The sequence below is a fragment of the Salmo salar genome, chromosome ssa01 (assembly GCF_905237065.1).
Source record: "Salmo salar chromosome ssa01, Ssal_v3.1, whole genome shotgun sequence".
NCBI classification, from domain to species: Eukaryota; Metazoa; Chordata; class Actinopteri; order Salmoniformes; family Salmonidae; genus Salmo; species Salmo salar.
Genome location: NC_059442.1, coordinates 96,433,650 through 96,452,946, shown reverse-complemented (window position 1 = coordinate 96,452,946; position 19,297 = coordinate 96,433,650). Strand labels below are relative to the sequence as shown.

The following is a 19,297-nucleotide window of genomic DNA, read 5'->3' as shown; positions in this document are numbered from 1 at the left end:
TGTCTCTCTGAGTAGCCTAAACTTTAACATCCATGATGATACATGGACCAATAGGCCAAATATGCAAATCCTGAGTTGACCACTTGAGCAGCCATCGGTTATTCACCTTCCACCGGTGGAAAACATGCACTTTGATGCAAAATACAATGACAAACACCTTTGTTCTAGCTGGGGACACGTACACGCCACTGAAAAGAAATGCAAATAAAAGAACTCTCCATGTGGAAACACAAATATAGGCTTAGCCAAAGAACCTCCTTTTCATTCTGCAACTCCATCACATTTTGGCCAGGATGAATTTCTTACTGTATTTCTACAGTCGAACTACAGTGAGGAGAATTTCTATTTCATTAGCCATTTGGGAAATGTACTGTCTTTGATCTTGCTATAGGACGATAAACAGAAAATTACCGACACTAACATTGCCTTCCTCCCTATTTGTCTTGAGCCCTGCCGCTAATGTAAGGTAACGGTCCATTAAAATACAGATTTTTTAAATCATTACATTGTTATCGAGCCAAATAGTAACCTTTATCACGTAACTTTTTGTCCATATCGACCAGCTTAAGCACCTCCCCCCAAAAAAATTGTATTGTAAATTATCGCTGAATTATAGTTATGGCAAAAAAAAGGGTACATTTTTTGTCCATATCGCCCAGCACTAAGTACAAAATACAGCAGAGGAGGAATATTGGACTTTCCTCAATGGGCCTTGGTTTGTTGTTTCAGTGGGAAGATCCAGAAAGCATTTTGTGGCTGCCATTCCTTAATAGTGTGCTCTCAGTACTGGTCACTGAGCAGCACAAATTATTTTGTTCAATGGCAAATATGATTATCTTTTTAAATCTAAAGTTAATTTACTCATTATTAACAGCTGGTGATCCTAGCCTGCATCTTACATGTGTGGTAATGTAGGCTTAATAGAGTTAGTAGGGTAATGTAGGCTTAATAGAGTTAGTAGGGTAATGTAGGCTTAATAGAGTTAGTAGGGTAATGTAGGCTTAATAGGGTTAGTAGGGTAATGTAGGCTTAATAGGGTTAGTAGGGTAATGTAGGCTTAATAGGGTACTGTAGGCTTAATAGGGTTAGTAGGGTACTGTAGGGTTAATAGGGTTAGTAGGGTACTGTAGGCTTAATAGGGTTAGTAGGGTACTGTAGGCTTAATAGGGTTAGTAGGGTACTGTAGGGTTAGTAGGGTACTGTAGGGTTAGTAGGGTACTGTAGGGTTAGTAGGGTACTGTAGGGTTAGTAGGGTACTGTAGGGTAAATAGGGTTAGTAGGGTAAATAGGGTTAGTAGGGTAATGTAGGGTTAATAGGGTACTGTAGGGTAAATAGGGTTAGTAGGGTAAATAGGGTTAGTAGGGTAATGTAGGGTTAATAGGGTACTGTAGGGTTAATAGGGTAATGTAGGCTTAATAGGGTTAGTAGGGTACTGTAGGCTTAATAGGGTTAGTAGGGTACTGTGGGCTTAATAGGGTTAGTAGGGTACTGTAGGGTTAGTAGGGTACTGTAGGGTTAGTAGGGTACTGTAGGGTTAGTAGGGTACTGTAGGGTTAGTAGGGTACTGTAGGGTTAATAGGGTTAGTAGGGTAATGTAGGGTTAACAGGGTTAGTAGGGTAATGTAGGGTTAACAGGGTTAGTAGGGTAATGTAGGGTTAACAGGGTTAGTAGGGTAATGTAGGGTTAACAGGGTTAGTAGGGTAATGTAGGGTTAATAGGGTACTGTAGAGTTAATAGGGTATTGTAGGCTTAATTAATAGGGCCGATCTAAAGCAGCCACCAAGGGTCCCGGCCATCCTGCCATTCTCCAGTTTCTACCCATAATGCAAACACTAATCCGGTGCAATTTATAGGAGTCTATCAGATGCATACAGCTGAATAGAATTTTGAGAATTCAAATAGGAGCATACTGAAGTTCCTTAAATGATGGACAGATATATGTAGGATCAAACTTCATGAAACTTAGCAGTCACATTCACTACTATAAGGTCATGGAACTTTGCCCTAAATAACCTACCATGAGAATTAGTCAGTTGTTTCCACAGACAGACACGACAGGAGAATCATGGCGCTAAGGTAAGGGGTTGGTTGAACTTTGGTGGGTTCAGAAGTAAAGCACTAGGGTGTGTCTACAGAGTAGTATTGTTGTTCTCACCATCACTGATGGAGGGCCAGGAGGTGAGGAGGGATGAGGAGGACAGCAGTCTCCGCCCTGGGTCTCAGCAGAGCTCAGGGACTCAGTGGGTGGACCATTTGCAGTGTTGAGTGCAAGGGGAGCAAAAATATACCATCTGAGAAAAAGAACAGAGAAATACAGTGCATAGTAATATTGTACAGACAGATAGTAGGTTAATATTAACCTTTGACCATTAGGCCAGGAGTGTCAAACTCAATTCCTGGAGGACCATGTGATGATTGATTAATTAAGGTCACGGATTAGTTAGGAACTCCCTTCACCTAGTAGTCCAGGTCTTAAATTGGACAAAAATTAAAAAAATTAAAAAAAGTGGAAACATGGCCCTCCAGGATTTGAGTTTGCCACCCCTGCATTAGGCCTACTTTTCACTCTTTGTTGATGAAGTCCACCACAAATCCTGGTCGGTCTCTTATTCAACACCTCCAAAAATGAAACGGTGCATAATGGAGGCAATAGTCTAACAGTTTTCAAAAGTGACTGTTATGGACATTCGAGTTGTTTTTCACAGTTTTAGGCTAGCTATAGCCTGGGCCTATACTGCAGAACTACTGCAAACACATGACTGCAGAGGTCTAGATGGTTATATATGACAACTACAGAGATCCTTTCTCAGCTGGTTCCTAACATGGCCTGGGGAGAGCCACTGACAGACCTCAGCAAGGCAGGGTACTATACAGAGGATCAGGAGGTTCACAATAAAAACACTTTATTCCATGTACTTACAAGTCAAATTTAACTGCCAGGAAAAAAAGTGTCTACTGGCCTAGGAATTACAATCTGTTCCACTGCTAATTCAGCACCCTCTCCTCCACTCTGGCCCACTGCCATTTCAGATCCCTCTCCTCCAATCTGGCCCACTGCCATTTCAGATCCCTCTCCTCCAATCTGGCCCACTGCCATTTCAGCACCCTCTCCTCCAATCTGGCCCACTGCCATTTCAGCACCCTCTCCTCCAATCTGGCTCACTGCCATTTCAGCCCCCTCTCCTCCACTCTGGCCCACTGCCATTTCAGCCCCCTCTCCTCCACTCTGGCCCACTGCCATTTCAGCTCCCTCTCCTCCAATCTGGCCCACTGCCATTTCAGCACCCTCTCCTCCAATCTGGCCCACTGCTATTTCAGCCCCCTCTCCTCCACTCTGGCCCACTGCCATTTCAGCCCCCCTCTCCTCCACTCTGGCCCACTGCCATTTCAGCTCCCTCTCCTCCAATCTGGCCCACTGCTATTTCAGCCCCCTCTCCTCCAATCTGGCCCACTGCTATTTCAGCACCCTCTCCTCCAATCTGGCCCACTGCTATTTCAGCCCCCTCTCCTCCAATCTGGCCCACTGCTATTTCAGCCCCCTCTCCTCCAATCTGGCCCACTGCTATTTCAGCCCCCTCTCCTCCAATCTGGCCCACTGCCATTTCAGCCCCCTCTCCTCCAATCTGGCCCACTGCTATTTCAGCACCCTCTCCTCCATCTTTCCTCTCTACTTCAGGTCCTAGCCAAAAAACAAAAAATGGACATAGGGTACCAGTCAAAAGTTTGGACACACCTACTCATTCAAGGGTTTTTCTTTATTTTTACTATTTTCTACATTGTAGAATAATAATGAAGACATCAAAACTATTAAATAACAGTTACCAAAAAAATTGTTAAATAAATCAAAACATATTTTATATTTGAGATTCTTCACAGTAGCCATCGTTTGCCTTGACAGCTTTGCATACCCTTGGCATTCTCTCAACCAGCTTCATGAGGTAGTCACCTGGAATGCTTTTCCAACATTCTTGAGGGAGTTCCCACATATGCTGAGCATTTGTTGGCTCCTTTTCCTGCACTCTGCGGTCCAACTCATCCCAAACCATCTCAATTGGGTTCAGGTCGGTTGATTGTGGAGGCCAGGTCATCTGATGCAGCACTCCATCATTCTCCTTCTTGGTAAAATAGCCTTTACACAGCCTGGAGGTGTGTTTTGGGTCATTGTCCAGTTGAAAAACAAATGATAGTGGGACTAAGTGCAAACCAGATGGGATGGTGTATCAGTGCAGAATGCTGTGGTAGCCATGCTGGTTAAGTGTGCGTTGAATTCTAAATAAATCACAGACAGTGTCACCAGCAAAGCACCCCCACACCTCTTCCTCCATGCTTCACAGTGGGAACCACGCATACGGAGATCATCCGTTCACCTAATCTGTGTCTCACAAAGACACGGTGGTTGGAACCAAAAATCTAAAATTTGGACTCAGACCAAAGGACACATTTCCACCGGTCTAATGTCCATTGCTTGTGTTTCTTGGCCCAAGCAAGTCTCTTCTTCTTATTGGTGTCCTTTAGTAGTGGTTTCTTTGCAGCAATTCGACCATGAAGGCCTGATTTACGCAGTCTCCTCTGAACAGTTGATGTTGAGGTGTGTCTGTTAATTGAACTCTGTGAAGCATTTATTTGGGCTGCAATCTGAGGTGCAGTTAACTCTAATGAACTTAACGTCTGTAGCAGAGGTAACTCTGGGTCTTTCTTTCCTGTGGCAGTCCTCATGAGAGTCAGTTTTATCATAGCGCTTGATGGTTTTTACGACTGCACTTGAAATTGTCCGGATTGACTGAACTTCATGTCTTAAAGAAATGATGGACTGTCATTTCGCTTTGCTTATTTGAGCTGTTGTTGCCGTAATATGGACTTGGTCTTTTACCAAATAGGGCTATCTTCTGAATACCAACCTTACCTTGTCACAACACAACTGATTGTCTCAAACGCATAAAGAAGGAAAGAAATTCCACAAAGCACACCTGTTAATTGAAATGCATTCCAGGCGACTAGCTCATGAAGCTGGTTGAGAGAATGCCAAGAGTGTGCAAAGTTGTCATCAAGGCAAAGGGTGGCTACTTTGAAGAATCTCAAATATAAAATATATTTTAATTTGTTTAACACTTTTTTTGGTTACTACATGATTCCATAAGTGTTATTTCATAGTTTTAATGTCTTCACTATTATTCTACAATGTAGAAAATAGTACAAATAAAGAAAAACCCTGGAATGAGTAGGTGTGTCCAAACTCTTGACTGGTACTGTATGTGAAGAGTGGGACTACCCAGACGGTAGCCTAAGAAAATGTTCGACTAACAATAACATGCTGTTGCACATCCCCAGGACCTCTCCTCAGTCCCAACAGAGGACTCACATCCCCAGGACCTCTCCTCAGTCCCAACAGAGGACTCACATCCCCAGGACCTCTCCTCAGTCCCAACAGAGGACTCACATCCCCAGGACCTCTCCTCAGTCCCAACAGAGGACTCACATCCCCAGGACCTCTCCTCAGTCCCAACAGAGGACTCACATCCCCAGGACCTCTCTCAGTCCCAACAGAGGACTCACATCCCCAGGACCTCTCCTCAGTCCCAACAGAGGACTCACATCCCCAGGACCTCTCCTCAGTCCCAACAGAGGACTCACATCCCCAGGACCTCTCCTCAGTCCTAATAGAGGACCGCTCTGAATAAGAGCATCTGCTTAATGCAAAAGTAGATCCCCAAATGGGCACATTTATACATTTACGCGCAGTCTAGGTACCCTAGGCCTACTTCTATGCATAAATCAGGTGCGTGTCCTTGCTCAACACTGACAAGAGCGCTTCAAACAAAAGACAATGAGTAAATGGAATGAAATAAACTAAAACTTGTTCCTCACAAGTGTAGCATAGGTTGTGAGCAACATGTCCACTCTGACAATGAGAACAGCAAAATACTGGTATAATAATATAATGACTGCATTAACAGAAATGACCCTAACCAAACAAACATTGTAGATTAGAAATGATGGGGATTAACAGTAAATGTACTACTGGTGATGAGGAATTGATAGACTAACAATCAAAGAGCACACAATTCACACAATGGTCCCGTGTGGCTCAGTTGGTAGAGCATGGTGTTTGCAACGCCAGGGTTGTGGGTTCAATTCCCACGGGGGACCAGTACGGGGGGAAAAAATAAAAAATTTATAAAATGTATGCATTCACTACTTTAACTTGTTATGGATAGGGGGCCGGATAAAAAACGTACCCGATTTAATTTGATTATTACTCCTGCCCAGAAACTAGAATATGCATACAATTATTATCTTTGGATAGAAAACACCCTAAAGTTTCTAAAATTGTTTGAATGGTGTCTGTGAGTATAACAGAACTCATTTGGCAGGCCAAAACCTGAGAAGATTCCAAACAGGAAGCGCCCTCTCTGACCATTTCTTGGCCTTCTTGATCATCTCTATGCAAAACAGGGGATCTCTGCTGTAACGTGACATTTTCTAACGCTCTCAGAAGGCGCCAGAACGTTGAATGATGACTTTGCAGGCCATGGCTAAAAAACAGTAGCGCATTTGGTAAGTGGTCGATCTGAGAACAATGAGACTGGCGCGCGCGTGCACGAGACGACTCCATGTTTACATTTTCAGTCTTTGAACGAAAACAACGACTCCCGGTCGGAATATTATCGCTTTTTTACAAGAAAAATTGCATAAAAATTGATTTTAAACAGCGTTTGAAATGCTTTGAAGTACGGTAATGGAATATTTAGAATTTTTTTGTCACGAAACGCGCCGTGTGCGTCACCCTTCGGATAGTGTCTTGAACGCACAACAAAACGCCGCTATTTGGATACAACTATGGATTATTTGGAACCAAACCAACATTTGTTATTGAAGTAGAAGTCCTGGGAGTGCATTCTGACAAAGAACAGCAAAGGTAATCCAATTTTTCTAATAGTAAATCTGAGTTTGGTGAGTACCAAACTTGGTGGGTGTCAAAATAGCTAGCCCGTGATGGCGAGCTATCTACTCAGAATATTGCAAAATGTGCTTTCACCGAAAAGCTATTTTAAAATTGGACACCGCGATTGCATAAAGGAGTTCTGTATCTATAATTCTTAAAATAATTGTTATGTTTTTTGTGAACGTTTATCGTGAGTAATTTAGTAAATTCACCGGAAGTGTTCGGTGGGTATGCTAGTTCTGAACGTCACATGCTAATGTAAAAAGCTGGTTTTTGATATAAATATGAACTTGATTGAACAAAACATGCATGTATTGTATAACATAATGTCCTAGGAGTGTCATCTGATGAAGATCAAAGGTTAGTGCTGCATTTAGCTGTGGTTTTGTTTTTTGTGACATTATATGCTAGCTTGAAAAATGGGTGTCTGATTATTTCTGGCTGGGTACTCTGCTGACATAATCTAATGTTTTGCTTTCGCTGTAAAGCCTTTTTGAAATCGGACAGTGTGGTTAGATAAAGGAGAGTCTTGTCTTTAAAATGGTGTAAAATAGTCATATGTTTGAAAAATTTTAGTTTTCGGATTTTCGAGGAGTTTGTATTTCGCGCCACGCCCATCATTGGATATTGGAGCAGGTGTTCCGCTAGCGGAATGTCTAGATGTAAGAGGTTTTAAGTCGCTCTGGATAAGAGCGTCTGCTAAAACGACAAAAAAAAAGTCTAAAATGTAAGTTGAATTGGTGCGCATGAATTGGTGGGAGAGAGCGCATTAGAGACACACCTTGTGCATCCCCTTCTACTTGACCTGACATTTCAAAGACACATTATCTTCACACATACTGTAGGCCTAAGGAATACTCTCACAAATGGTGTCATATCCAAAGCAGTAGCTATTTATGGAAAACAAATGCAATTTTGAAACAAATGCAATTTCACTTATTTTATCAAATTGCTTGGCGTGCCAAGGCAAATACTGTCTTACTTGGCAGATGCCAGTCTTAGAGTGATGGACTGTGCCATCCAGGCATGAATAAGGCTGGGGTCTCATGTGCCATGAAAAAAATACAAAAAAATAAAATAAAAAAGTGTCTACTCTACAAAAAGAAATAAAAAAAATATGTTGACCAACAGCCTATCAACCAAACAATTGACTAGATGAGGTCAGCCCTACTTCATTAACATCTCAACTTCATAAACACTGGTGGATAGCTGTGAGTGGAAAAACAAGCTCCGTGAGCCCTTTCAGGCAAGCCATGAAATATGACTGACTGAAAAAACGTATTTGAGACTTGGCCTCCTACTCCGTAACGTCCAAAATGCATGGAGTTTGTATACTTTAACTGGTCAAATAAAGTCTGTACTCCAACATTTAGACATTAAGGATAATTATGAATGTTTTTAAAATAAATTGTATTTTGCATGATCAGGTTGACTTTCCCAGGAAATTGACATGGTATAGTCCTTCATCACTACAGTACCTGTCAATTAAATAGCTAGACTGGGATGAATGCATAGCATTTTACATCATGGCTGTTTGTGTGATAGCCTATGGCCTTTTCTCAATTGGGCATAAGTCCGTCCTCTCCTTGGCTCCTCTGTCCTTCTATCCTCCGTGGCGCAGAAATGGATTTGCTATATTGTAGGAGTGTCAATACCATTGAGATATATATAGGACTCTAGATGGATATAATCCATTTTAGCATGGACATTGCCATAATTTGAAAGTAGTTAACTGTGTTGGGTTTCTTATGGTTTGATCAGTCAATGATCATAGCATTGCCTTCTTTAAATTGGTTTGCCTAGATGGTAATATAGCTCAAAGCCATTTACTAACATCTGGTGGCCACAGTAAATGAATGATACAGAACATTTGTTTCAGGTTTCCAGCACTGCAGGTGGAGGTAAATCACCAATATTAACTTTACGCTTTTTTCAAACACACAAAACTACTTTAAAAAAAATGGAGGTAGCCTCAATGTCGCTGCCCATGCAGTCACAGTCACCATAATGGCACCGATACAAAGATTAGGCTAGTGGTCCATCTAATTCAATTGTCAATTCGTTAAAGAGTTGTTCACCTAAATTACACTAGGCAAGTCAGTTAAGATCAAATTACACTGCTCAAAAAATAAAGGGAACACTAAAATAACACATCCTAGATCTGAATGAATGAAATAATCTTATTAAATACTTTTTTCTTTACATAGTTGAATGTGCTGACAACAAAATCACACAAAAATAAATCTATGGAAATCCAATTTATCAACCCATGGAGGTCTGGATTTGGAGTCACACTCAAAATTAAAGTGGAAAACCACACTACAGGCTGATCCAACTTTGATGTAATGTCCTTAAAACAAGTCAAAATGAGGCTCAGTAGTGTGTGTGGCCTCCACGTGCCTGTATGACCTCCCTACAACGCCTGGGCATGCTCCTGATGAGGTGGCGGATGGTCTCCTGAGGGATCTCCTCCCAGACCTGGACTAAAGCATCCGCCAACTCCTGGACAGTCTGTGGTGCAACGTGGCGTTGGTGGATGGAGCGAGACATTATGTCCCAGATGTGCTCAATTGGATTCAGGTCTGGGGAACGGGCGGCCAGTCCATAGCATCAATGCCTTCCTCTTGCAGGAACTGCTGACACACTCCAGCCACATGAGGTCTAGCATTGTCTTGCATTAGGAGGAACCCAGGGCCAACCGCACCAACATATGGTCTCACAAGGGGTCTGAGGATCTCATCTCGGTAACTAATGGCAGTCAGGCTACCTCTGGCGAGCACATGGAGGGCTGTGCGGCCCCCCAAAGAAATGCCACCCCACACCATGACTGACCCACCGCCAAACCGGTCATGCTGGAGGATGTTGCAGGCAGCAGAACGTTCTCCACGGCGTCTCCAGACTCTGTCACGACTGTCACATGTGCTCAGTGTGAACCTGCTTTCATCTGTGAAGAGCACAGGGTGCCATTGGCGAATTTGCCAATCTTGGTGTTCTCTGGCAAATGCCAAACGTCCTTCACGGTGTTGGGCTGTAAGCACAACCCCCACCTGTGGACGTCGGGCCCTCATACCACCCTCATGGAGTCTGTTTCTGACCGTTTGAGCAGACACATGCACATTTGTAGCCTGCTGGAGGTCATTTTGCAGGGCTCTGGCAGTGCTCCTCCTGCTCCTCCTTGCACAAAGGCGGAGGTAGCGGTCCTGCTGCTGGGTTGTTGCCCTCCTACGGCCTCCTCCACGTCTCCTGATGTACTGGCCTGTCTCCTGGTAGTGCCTCCATGCTCTGGACACTACGCTGACAGACACAGCAAACCTTCTTGCCACAGCTCGCATTGATGTGCCATCCTGGATGAGCTGCACTACCTGAGCCACAATCACGGCCGTTGTGATACAGCCTGGAATCGGACAAGGGTGTCTATAGTGACGCCTCTTGCACTGAGATGCAGTGCCTTAGACTGCTGCGCCACTCGGGAGCTTTACAATCAACGTAAGATACACATATTATATCATCCCAAATGTGTTCGATGGTTTTCCAAAACGATCTCAACAAACCATTTCTGTATGGACCTCTCTTTGGCAGTAGAATGGCCTTACTGAAAAGCTCAGTGAATTCAACATGGCACCGTCATAGGATGCCACCTTTGCAACAAGCCAGTCACATTTCTACCCTGCTAGAGCTGCCCCGGTCAACTGTAAGTGCTGTTATTGTGAAATGTCTAGGAGCAACAACGGCTCAGCTGTGAAGTCATTTCATTAAGCTCCCGAAGTACAGTTCTTGTGCGGAGGTTACATCCCATTCTGTAAGCTTGTGTGGTTTCCATGGCTGAGCAGCCGCACACAAGCCTGAGATCACCATGCACAATGCCAAGCATCGGCAGGTGTGGTGTAAAGCTAGCTGTCATTAGACTCTGGAGCAGTGGAAACGCGTTCTCTGGATTGATGAATCACGTTTCACCATCTGGCAGTCCGTTTGACGAATCTCGGTTTGGAGGATGCCAGGAGAACGCTACCTGCCCCACAGCATTGTGCCAACTGTACAGTTTGGTGGAGGAGGAATAATGGTCTGGGGCTGTTTCTCATGGTTCAGGCCAGGCCCCTTAGTTCCAGTGAAGGGAAATCTTAACACTACAGCATACAATGACATTCTAGACAATTCTGTGCTTCCAACATTGTGACAAAAGTTTGGGGAAGGCCCTTTCCTGTTTCAGCATGACAAAGCGAAGTCCATAGATAAATGGTTTGTTGAGATTGGTGTGGAAGACCATCAAACACATTTGGGATGAATTGGAAAGCCAGGCCTAATCACCCAACATCAGTGCCCAAGCTCACTAATGCTCTTGCGGCTGAATGGAAGCAAGTCCCTGCAGCAATGTTCCAACATCTAGTGGAACGCCTTCCCAAACTAGTGGAAGCTTTTATAGCAGCAATTGGGGGACCAACTCCATATTAATGCACATGATTTTGGAATGAGATGTTCGAAGAGCAGGTGTCTACATACTTTTGATCATGTAGTGTACTTTCGGAATGATTTGGACGTAATACATGAAAAAAATGCTAATATCGGTCCCATGAAATAAATTAGACTTGTGCAACACAATAAAATGTTAGCATGCGGAAACAGTGCCAGCTGTTTCCTCTGAGGAGAAAAGCATGTACACATTTAAAAAGTGTATGCTACTTATGGTTTGTTTTATCTATAAAATGTCTAGCACACCTCCGCATTTATTTTTACCACTTTACACATGTATTTTGGCATTCCACCTCTGTAAACGTAATTTGCCTGATGATGTGCTAGTGGAGGAGTCATTTCTAATGACTTGTTCTAATGTTTCCAAACTCCCTCTCTTCACAACCTCTCCTGCATTACCTTTGACCTTTTTCAAAATGAGCCGAGGAGAGGAAGGTGGAAAGGACGCGAGTAATCGAGGTCCAATTGAGATTCTCCCTTATATTCCATATGGAAAACGGCAGGCTGGAGCGGTAGCCTAGTTCAGCCATACCAAGTAAACTGACTCGCTGCCAATTGAAATGTATGACATAGTTAGCAGTGGTAAAATCGTACATTTTAAAGCTAGCTAACTAAATACACTTAAAAGCATATAACATGCTTGACATAATTTGCTAAAACATTAACATCATAGCTGTCGTTGCCTGCAGCTCCTGGGGTGTTTTGCGTGGTTCTCTGTGATTCGAAGCATCTGCAGCTGTGATTCTGCACTAACTAGCTAGCTAAAACATTACATGTAACGTTAGCTGCAAAGACAATCTGATTCTGCTTGGCAAGACACAGCATGATAATGCAAAACTAATAGAAAACTACGATAGTGCCTTATTGTCGCATCAACAAAAATAAGAATAACCCCCAATTTCTGTATAGCTAGCTAACATTAGACCGTTCTCTCATTTTCTGTGCTGCGAAGAAGAGGCGGCAGCTAGCTATGAGACTAGCATGGCTAGTGCTAGCTCGTGGGACATTTAACAGAATAATATCCAGAAGCTTACCCTTTTAATTCTGGTTGTCAGTATTCTGTAGTGGTTCATTTATACGTGTTTTATGTTGATGCTTGTTAAATCGCACAGTAAAGATGCATCCTGCTTTATAATCTCCATCGGCGGTGTTTTTCTTCCATCCGCCCAACTTCAGCACCGACTCCGAGCCAGTGGACATACTGCGCAAGCGTGCTGCTGTCACTGTCAGCTCACGCTGGCCAGGGCTGCAGGGTGGGGAAAACTGAGTTGCTACATAGATTTTTCAAAGATGGAGGTAGTAATATTGAATCATTTATTGTACGTTTCCTTGTGTCTTTGCCACATAGATAGCCACTGTCCCCGGTTACAAAATTGCGACTTTGTAAATGAGGACGAATGACACGTCATGTGTCATATCACGTTTCTTGCAACATAAGTGGTTACTTAAATGCTTTATCGAGTACTGGAAAAAGTGTGCTTGGTATGTGTATGTAGGAACATATTTTGATGCCATGCAAGATCATCATCACTCCTTCAGCACCTTTACTTTTACACAATATGTTGTTTTAGGTCATTTTAAATATATTTAACATACAGTATTCCATTATAAATATCCCAGAATTGAAGTATTCTTAATTGCCATAATAAATATGAAGAGTGGCTATTGCTGCCTACTTCTAAAGCTGCAGAGGCTTTAATTATGTCACACATTTTCTGTAATTTGCTGGTTGTTCTCCTTGGTTCTCCTTGGTACACCTTGATGTAGCCTGAGAGATAGAAGCTAATTCTGATCTTACAAATCACTAAGCATTGGCTAGTTGTAGTTCAGGGATCTGAAACAAAAACATGTGTTTGCGTATGGGATATATACAATACTTTCTCTGAGCCAAGTTGGCCAATTGTTAAGCTGTAACAAAATATGAAGTATTCCCACCTTTAAACAGAATTGCTTTGTATTTTATCTCTATTTGCAGGGGGTGTTTGTAATAATTTGGATATAAAATGGGAATGAGAGTTTGTCTACGCTGGAGATAAATAAGAGCCATGTGTGTTTTCAAGCACCTCCATTGCACTTTACTGGTACTCTAATATCTGGGTATGAGGTATCATTGCCAGTGGACATTGCAGTTTCACCTTGTGAGAGATGGGAAGTGCAACAAATGTTTGCTCTAATTCTCCACTGGGAGGCATCAAAACCATGTTGCCTTCTCATTCCGGGAAATACAACTGGTGAATCATGCCTGTTGTTGAATGGAGGGCAATTGAAATGATCTTCTAAAATGCATGGTGTTACTGTATAATGTGACTCATTTAAAGAACAGCCTATTTATTTTGTGCAACTCAAAGAGGCAATTATAGAAGCATTATTATATTCTAGAATTAATTTATAAAGCCTAATATAGACTAAACAATACAGTAGTTAAGTAACAGTGAATGTTGTTTCATTATGCCCAGCGGCATAAGAACATCAAAGACTTAGCCAACCTCTCCCAAACTGAGGCAACCTTCCACAAAGAGGGTCTTAGACCAGACGATAGGCATGGTACATCAAATTAAATGAACAAAACACTATCAAAAGTAAAACAGTCCCTACCACCCATCAACCCAGCACTGGTGCCCTCCTTTTTACCAGCATGTCCTGCTCCAACGGTCCAACCCTGGGAAGTCTACAAAAAGCTACAGAAGGTGAAAACCTGTAAGGTTTAACAGAGTTTGCTATTAAAGGAGTTTGCAAATGAATTGAGCTTGGACCACTGGCTGACGTTCTTAACTTATCTCTACAAGAGGGCATCGTTCCTGATGAATGGAAAGAAGCTATAGAGGTCCCCTTACCTGAATCCAAGGCATCTCACTAACTTTCTGAGCAAAGAGAGCTTTATCACTGAATGGGCTCTTACCTATATCCTACACCAGATTGACAACCAGCAGTATAGATGTCTTGGATAGTTACATCTGTGCTACTGACTTAGTCTGGCTTTAATTCTAGCATGTCTACAAATTAATCATTGATATGTTGGATTCACATCACCATCTCAACCAAAATCTAAGTTAAAGAATAGGACTAAATCAAATCAACACTTTATTGAAAGTGCATTTAAATTTATTTAGTCTTATTTAACTTAGATTTTTGTTTTCCCATTGGAATTTGGTTGTGCTTTTAGATGATTGAAAGCATAGTGATAACACATCAGAAATTCAACTAACTTTTGGCTGTCTTTTTGAGTGGATGAATATAGGTTGTAATCTTATTGATCAAAGTCACAACCAAATATTACCCAATTATCAATGTTGAAATGACATAGTGTGCTCGGAGGGTAGTGTTCTTACAGACACTCCACGGTAAAGCACTCCATCCCACACCAGAACCCCTCTAATATCATAAGATGATCACTTGACCTACATGATGACTTGGGTGCAGACACAATAAGATCCAAGACCCAACATGAACCAGTAATAATGTGCATTGTTACCTTCAAATTATATTTCTTAATGATGGGGGAAAACAGCTAACTTCCTGCAATTCTACACATTGTGCCATGGGGCAAAGAGGAACATTTGCAGTTTTATAGCTAATCTTATGCTATTCTACACATTTTGCCATGAGGCTGATAGAAAATATTTCATTTTTAAAGCTAATTGAAATTAAAATATGGGTGTGTTGACTGTGATAAAGGCACTAGATGATGAGCTGTCTTGTTTGCTAAATGAACAAATGAAGTAGGCAGTGGCATGGTGCATATAGCCATAGAAGCACAGTGACATACAGTACGTCTCAATGCAGTCATATTCATGCCCCATTGGTGGTGTGGTTCCAGCCACCCATTCCATGAAAGTGAATGTCATTCCAGTGCACTGCTTGCTATGAATTCTATCTGATGGTGTTTGTATGTTTAGGTAAAAAGACAAATAATGCCCAGTTTGGAACACTGACAAATACATTAAAAAATATATATATAAAAATTAAACCTTGAATTTTGGCATCTATTTGACATCTTCAGAATGTAGAAGATACTATGTTGGGCTCCCGAGTGGCGCAGCGGTCTAAGGCACTGCATCTTAGTGCAAGAGATGTCATTGCAGTCCCTGGTTTGAATCCAGGCTGCATCACATCTGGCTGTGATTGGGAGTCTGGCTGTGAAGTGCGCAATTGGTCCAGCATCATCTGGGGTAGGCTGCCATTGTAAATAAGAATTTGTTCTTAATTGATTTGACAAGGTAAATAAAAAAAATATGTTTTAGATTGATTCAACATGACAATGAAACTACAGCAACATAATGTTCAGTAGGCTTTGATATTTACTGTAAAGTTTGGGACATTAATATTAAAGACCAACAGATATCTGTTTCTCGGCAATAACAATGCAATATGTAACATCCATATAATAGTATAATATTCCAGTCCAAGACACTACTCCACACCAACACACCTCCCAGTGTTGGCACTAGCTACATCTGATCAAGCTCAGGCAGCACCTGAACCACTGGCAGTGGGCCACCATTCTGAGGCTGTAGCCTATCAAACAACTCTGCCACCTCACCCCCAGGCTCAAATCAAATCAAATCAAATGTATTTATATAGCCCTTCTTACATCAGCTGATATCTCAAAGTGCTGTATAGAAACCCAGCCTAAAACCCCAAACAGCAAGTAATGCAGGTGTAGAAGCACGGTGGCTAGGAAAAACTCCCTAGAAAGGCCAAAACCTAGGAAGAAACCTAGAGAGGAACCACGCTATGAGGGGTGGCCAGTCCTCTTCTGGCTGTGCCGGGTGGAGATTATAACAGAACATGGCCAAGACGTTCAAATGTTCATAAATGACCAGCATGGTCAAATAATAATAATCACAGAAGTTGTCGAAGGTGCAACAAGTCAGCACCTCAAGAGTAAATGTCAGTTGGCTTTTCATAGCCGATCATTGAGAGTATCTCTACCGCTCCTGGGACAGGTAGCACGCCCGGTGAACAGGTCAGGGTTCCATAGCGGCAGGCAGAACAGTTGAAACTGGAGCAGCAGAACGGCCAGGTGGACTGGGGACAACAAGGAGTCATCATGCCAGGTAGTCCTGAGGCATGGTCCTAGGGCTCAGGTCCTCCGAGAGAGAGAAAGAAAGAAAGAGAGAAAGAAAGAGAGAATTAGAGAGAGCATACTTAAATTCACACAGGACACCGGATAAGACAGGAGAAATACTCCAGATATAACAGACTGACCCTAGCCCCCCGACACATAAACTACTGCAGCATAAATACTGGAGGCTGAGACAGGAGGGGTCAGGACACACTGTGGCCCCATCCGATGATACCCCCGGACAGGACCAAACAGGCAGGATGTAACCCCACCCACTTTGCCAAAGCACAGCCCCCACACCACTAGAGGGAAACCTTCAAACACCAACTTACCATCCTGAGACAAGGCCGAGTATAGCCCACAAAGATCTCCGCCACGGCACAACCCAAGGGGGGGCGCCAACCCAGACAGGAAGACCACGTCAGTGACTCAACCCACTCAAGTGACGCACCCCTCCTAGGGACGGCATGGAAGAACACCAGTAAGCCAGTGACTCAGCCCCTGTAATAGGGTTAGAGGCAGAGAATCCCAGTGGAGAGAGGGGAACCGGCCAGGCAGAGACCGCAAGGGCGGTTCGTTGCTCCAGAGCCTTTCCGTTCACCTTCACACTCCTGGGCCAGACTACACTCAATCATAGGACCTACTGAAGAGATGAGTCTTCAGTAAAGACTTAAAGGTTGAGACTGAGTCTGCGTCTCTCACATGGATAGGCAGACCATTCCATAAAAATGGAGCTCCATAGGAGAAAGCCCTACCTCCAGCTGTTTGCTTAGAAATTCTAGGGACAATTAGGAGGCCTGTGTCTTGTGACCGTAGCGTACGTATAAGTATGTACGGCAGGACCAAATCGGAAAGATAGGAAGGAGCAAATCCATGTAATGCTTTGTAGGTTAGCAGTAAAACCTTGAAATCAGCCCTTGCCTTAACAGGAAGCCAGTGTAGGGAGGCTAGCACTGGAGTAATATGATCACATTTTTTAGTTCTAGTCAGAATTCTAGCAGACGTATTTAGCACTAACTGAAGTTTATTTAGTGCTTTATCCGGGTAGCCGGAAAGTAGAGCATTGTAGTAGTCCAACCTAGAAGTAACAAAAGCATGGATACATTTTTCTGCATCATTTTTGGACAGAAAGTTTCTGATTTTTGCAATGTTACGTAGATGGAAAAAAGCTGTCCTTGAAACAGTCCTGATATGTTCTTCAAAAGAGAGATCAGGGTCCAGAGTAACGCCGAGGTCCTTCACAGTTTTATTTGAGACGACTGTACAACCATCAAGATTAATTGTCAGATTCAACAAAAGATCTCTTTGTTTCCTTGGACCTAGAACAAGCATCTCTGTTTTGTCCGAGTTTAAAGTAGAAAGTTTGCAGCCATCCACTTCCTTATGTCTGAAACACTGTCTTCTAGCGAGGGCAATATTGGGGCTTCACCATGTTTCATTGAAATGTACAGCTGTGTGTCATCCGCATAGCAATAAAATTTAACATTATGTTTTCAAATGACATCCCCAAGAGGTAAAATATATAGTGAAAACAATAGTGGTCCTAAAACGGAACCTTGAGGAACACCGAAATTAACAGTTGATTTGTCAGAGGACAAACCATTCACAGAGACAAACTGATATCTTTCCGACAGATAAGATCTAAACCAGGCCAGAACTTGTCCGTGTAGACTCCTCCTCTTTCTATTCTGGTTAGAGACAGTTTGCGTTGTTCTGTGAAGGGAGTAGTACATAACGTTGTACGAGATCTTCAGTTTCTTGGCAATTTATCTCATGGAATAGCCTTCATTTCTTAGAACAAGAATAGACTGATGAGTTTCAGAAGAAATGTCTTCCTTTCTGGCCATTTTGAGCCTGTAATCTAACCCACAAATGCTGATGCTCCAGATACTCAACTAGTCTAAAGGACAGTTTTATTGCTTCTTTAATCAGGACAACAGTTTTCAGCTGTTCTAACTTAATTGCAAAAGGGTTTTCTAATGATCAGTTAGCCTTTTAAAATGATCAACTTGGATTAGCTAACAGAACATGCCATTGGAACACAGGAGTGATGGTTGCTGATAATGGGCCTCTGTACGCCTATGTAGATATTCCATATATAATCAGCTGTTTCCAGCTACAATAGTCATTTACAACATTAACCATGTCTAAACTGTATTTCCGATCAATTTGATGTTGTTTTAATGTTAAAAAAATGTGCTTTTCTTTCAAAAACAAGGACATTTCTAAGTGACCCCAAACTTTGAATGGTAGTGTAGGTCTCTGTCCAGTAAGCCCATAAAACAGATAAGGACTTCTCTTCAGGGTATGGGTCACTCAGGTGGATGTCTAAGGTATAGGGTTGGGGACCGTTCCATCATAATAGGACAATAAATAAATAAATTAGATGTATAATTTATTTTAAAATTGAAAGCTCTCTCTCGCAAACCCTGCTCATAGACACACATTGGTTCTGGGATATGCAAACATATCCTTTCTCACTCACTTAATTCCACACTTTTCCAAACACAAAAAACCCCACCACACCTTCCATCACAATACATCCACACATACCCACATACTGTGCCTTCTATGTCTTCTGTCTGCTGTGTTTTTATCTCCACCATGTTAATTGAGCACTTTTGTGTTCCAATTCGTTATATTTGAAGATGTATTATTTTGCTGGTTAGCCTTTCTTCTAATGCCATCTTATCCATTTATAAAATACTATAAATGGTAAGTTAAATAATTATTTTACAACACTCTCTATCTTGAATGGTATAGTGTAGTTGTCGTTTATTTAACAATTGTTGAATTCTATCGCTGTTCTATCTATTAAAA

The 19,297-nt window shown here is 42.3% G+C and overlaps 1 protein-coding gene across 1 annotated transcript in view; it reads right to left on the bottom strand.

Moving 5' to 3' along the window:
- LOC106610787 (regulator of G-protein signaling 17) overlaps window positions 1–12,625 on the bottom strand; it is a 44,425-nt gene extending 31,800 nt beyond the window's left edge. Inside the window, exons 1-2 of the mRNA XM_014210369.2 lie at window positions 12,447–12,625; window positions 2,158–2,293 (exon numbers count right to left, since the gene is read on the bottom strand). Coding sequence (XP_014065844.1) covers window positions 2,158–2,160 — 3 coding nt within the window. The 5' untranslated portion in view covers window positions 2,161–2,293; window positions 12,447–12,625. The remainder of the gene's footprint in view (window positions 1–2,157; window positions 2,294–12,446) is intronic.
- Between the last annotated feature and the right edge of the window lie 6,672 nt (window positions 12,626–19,297).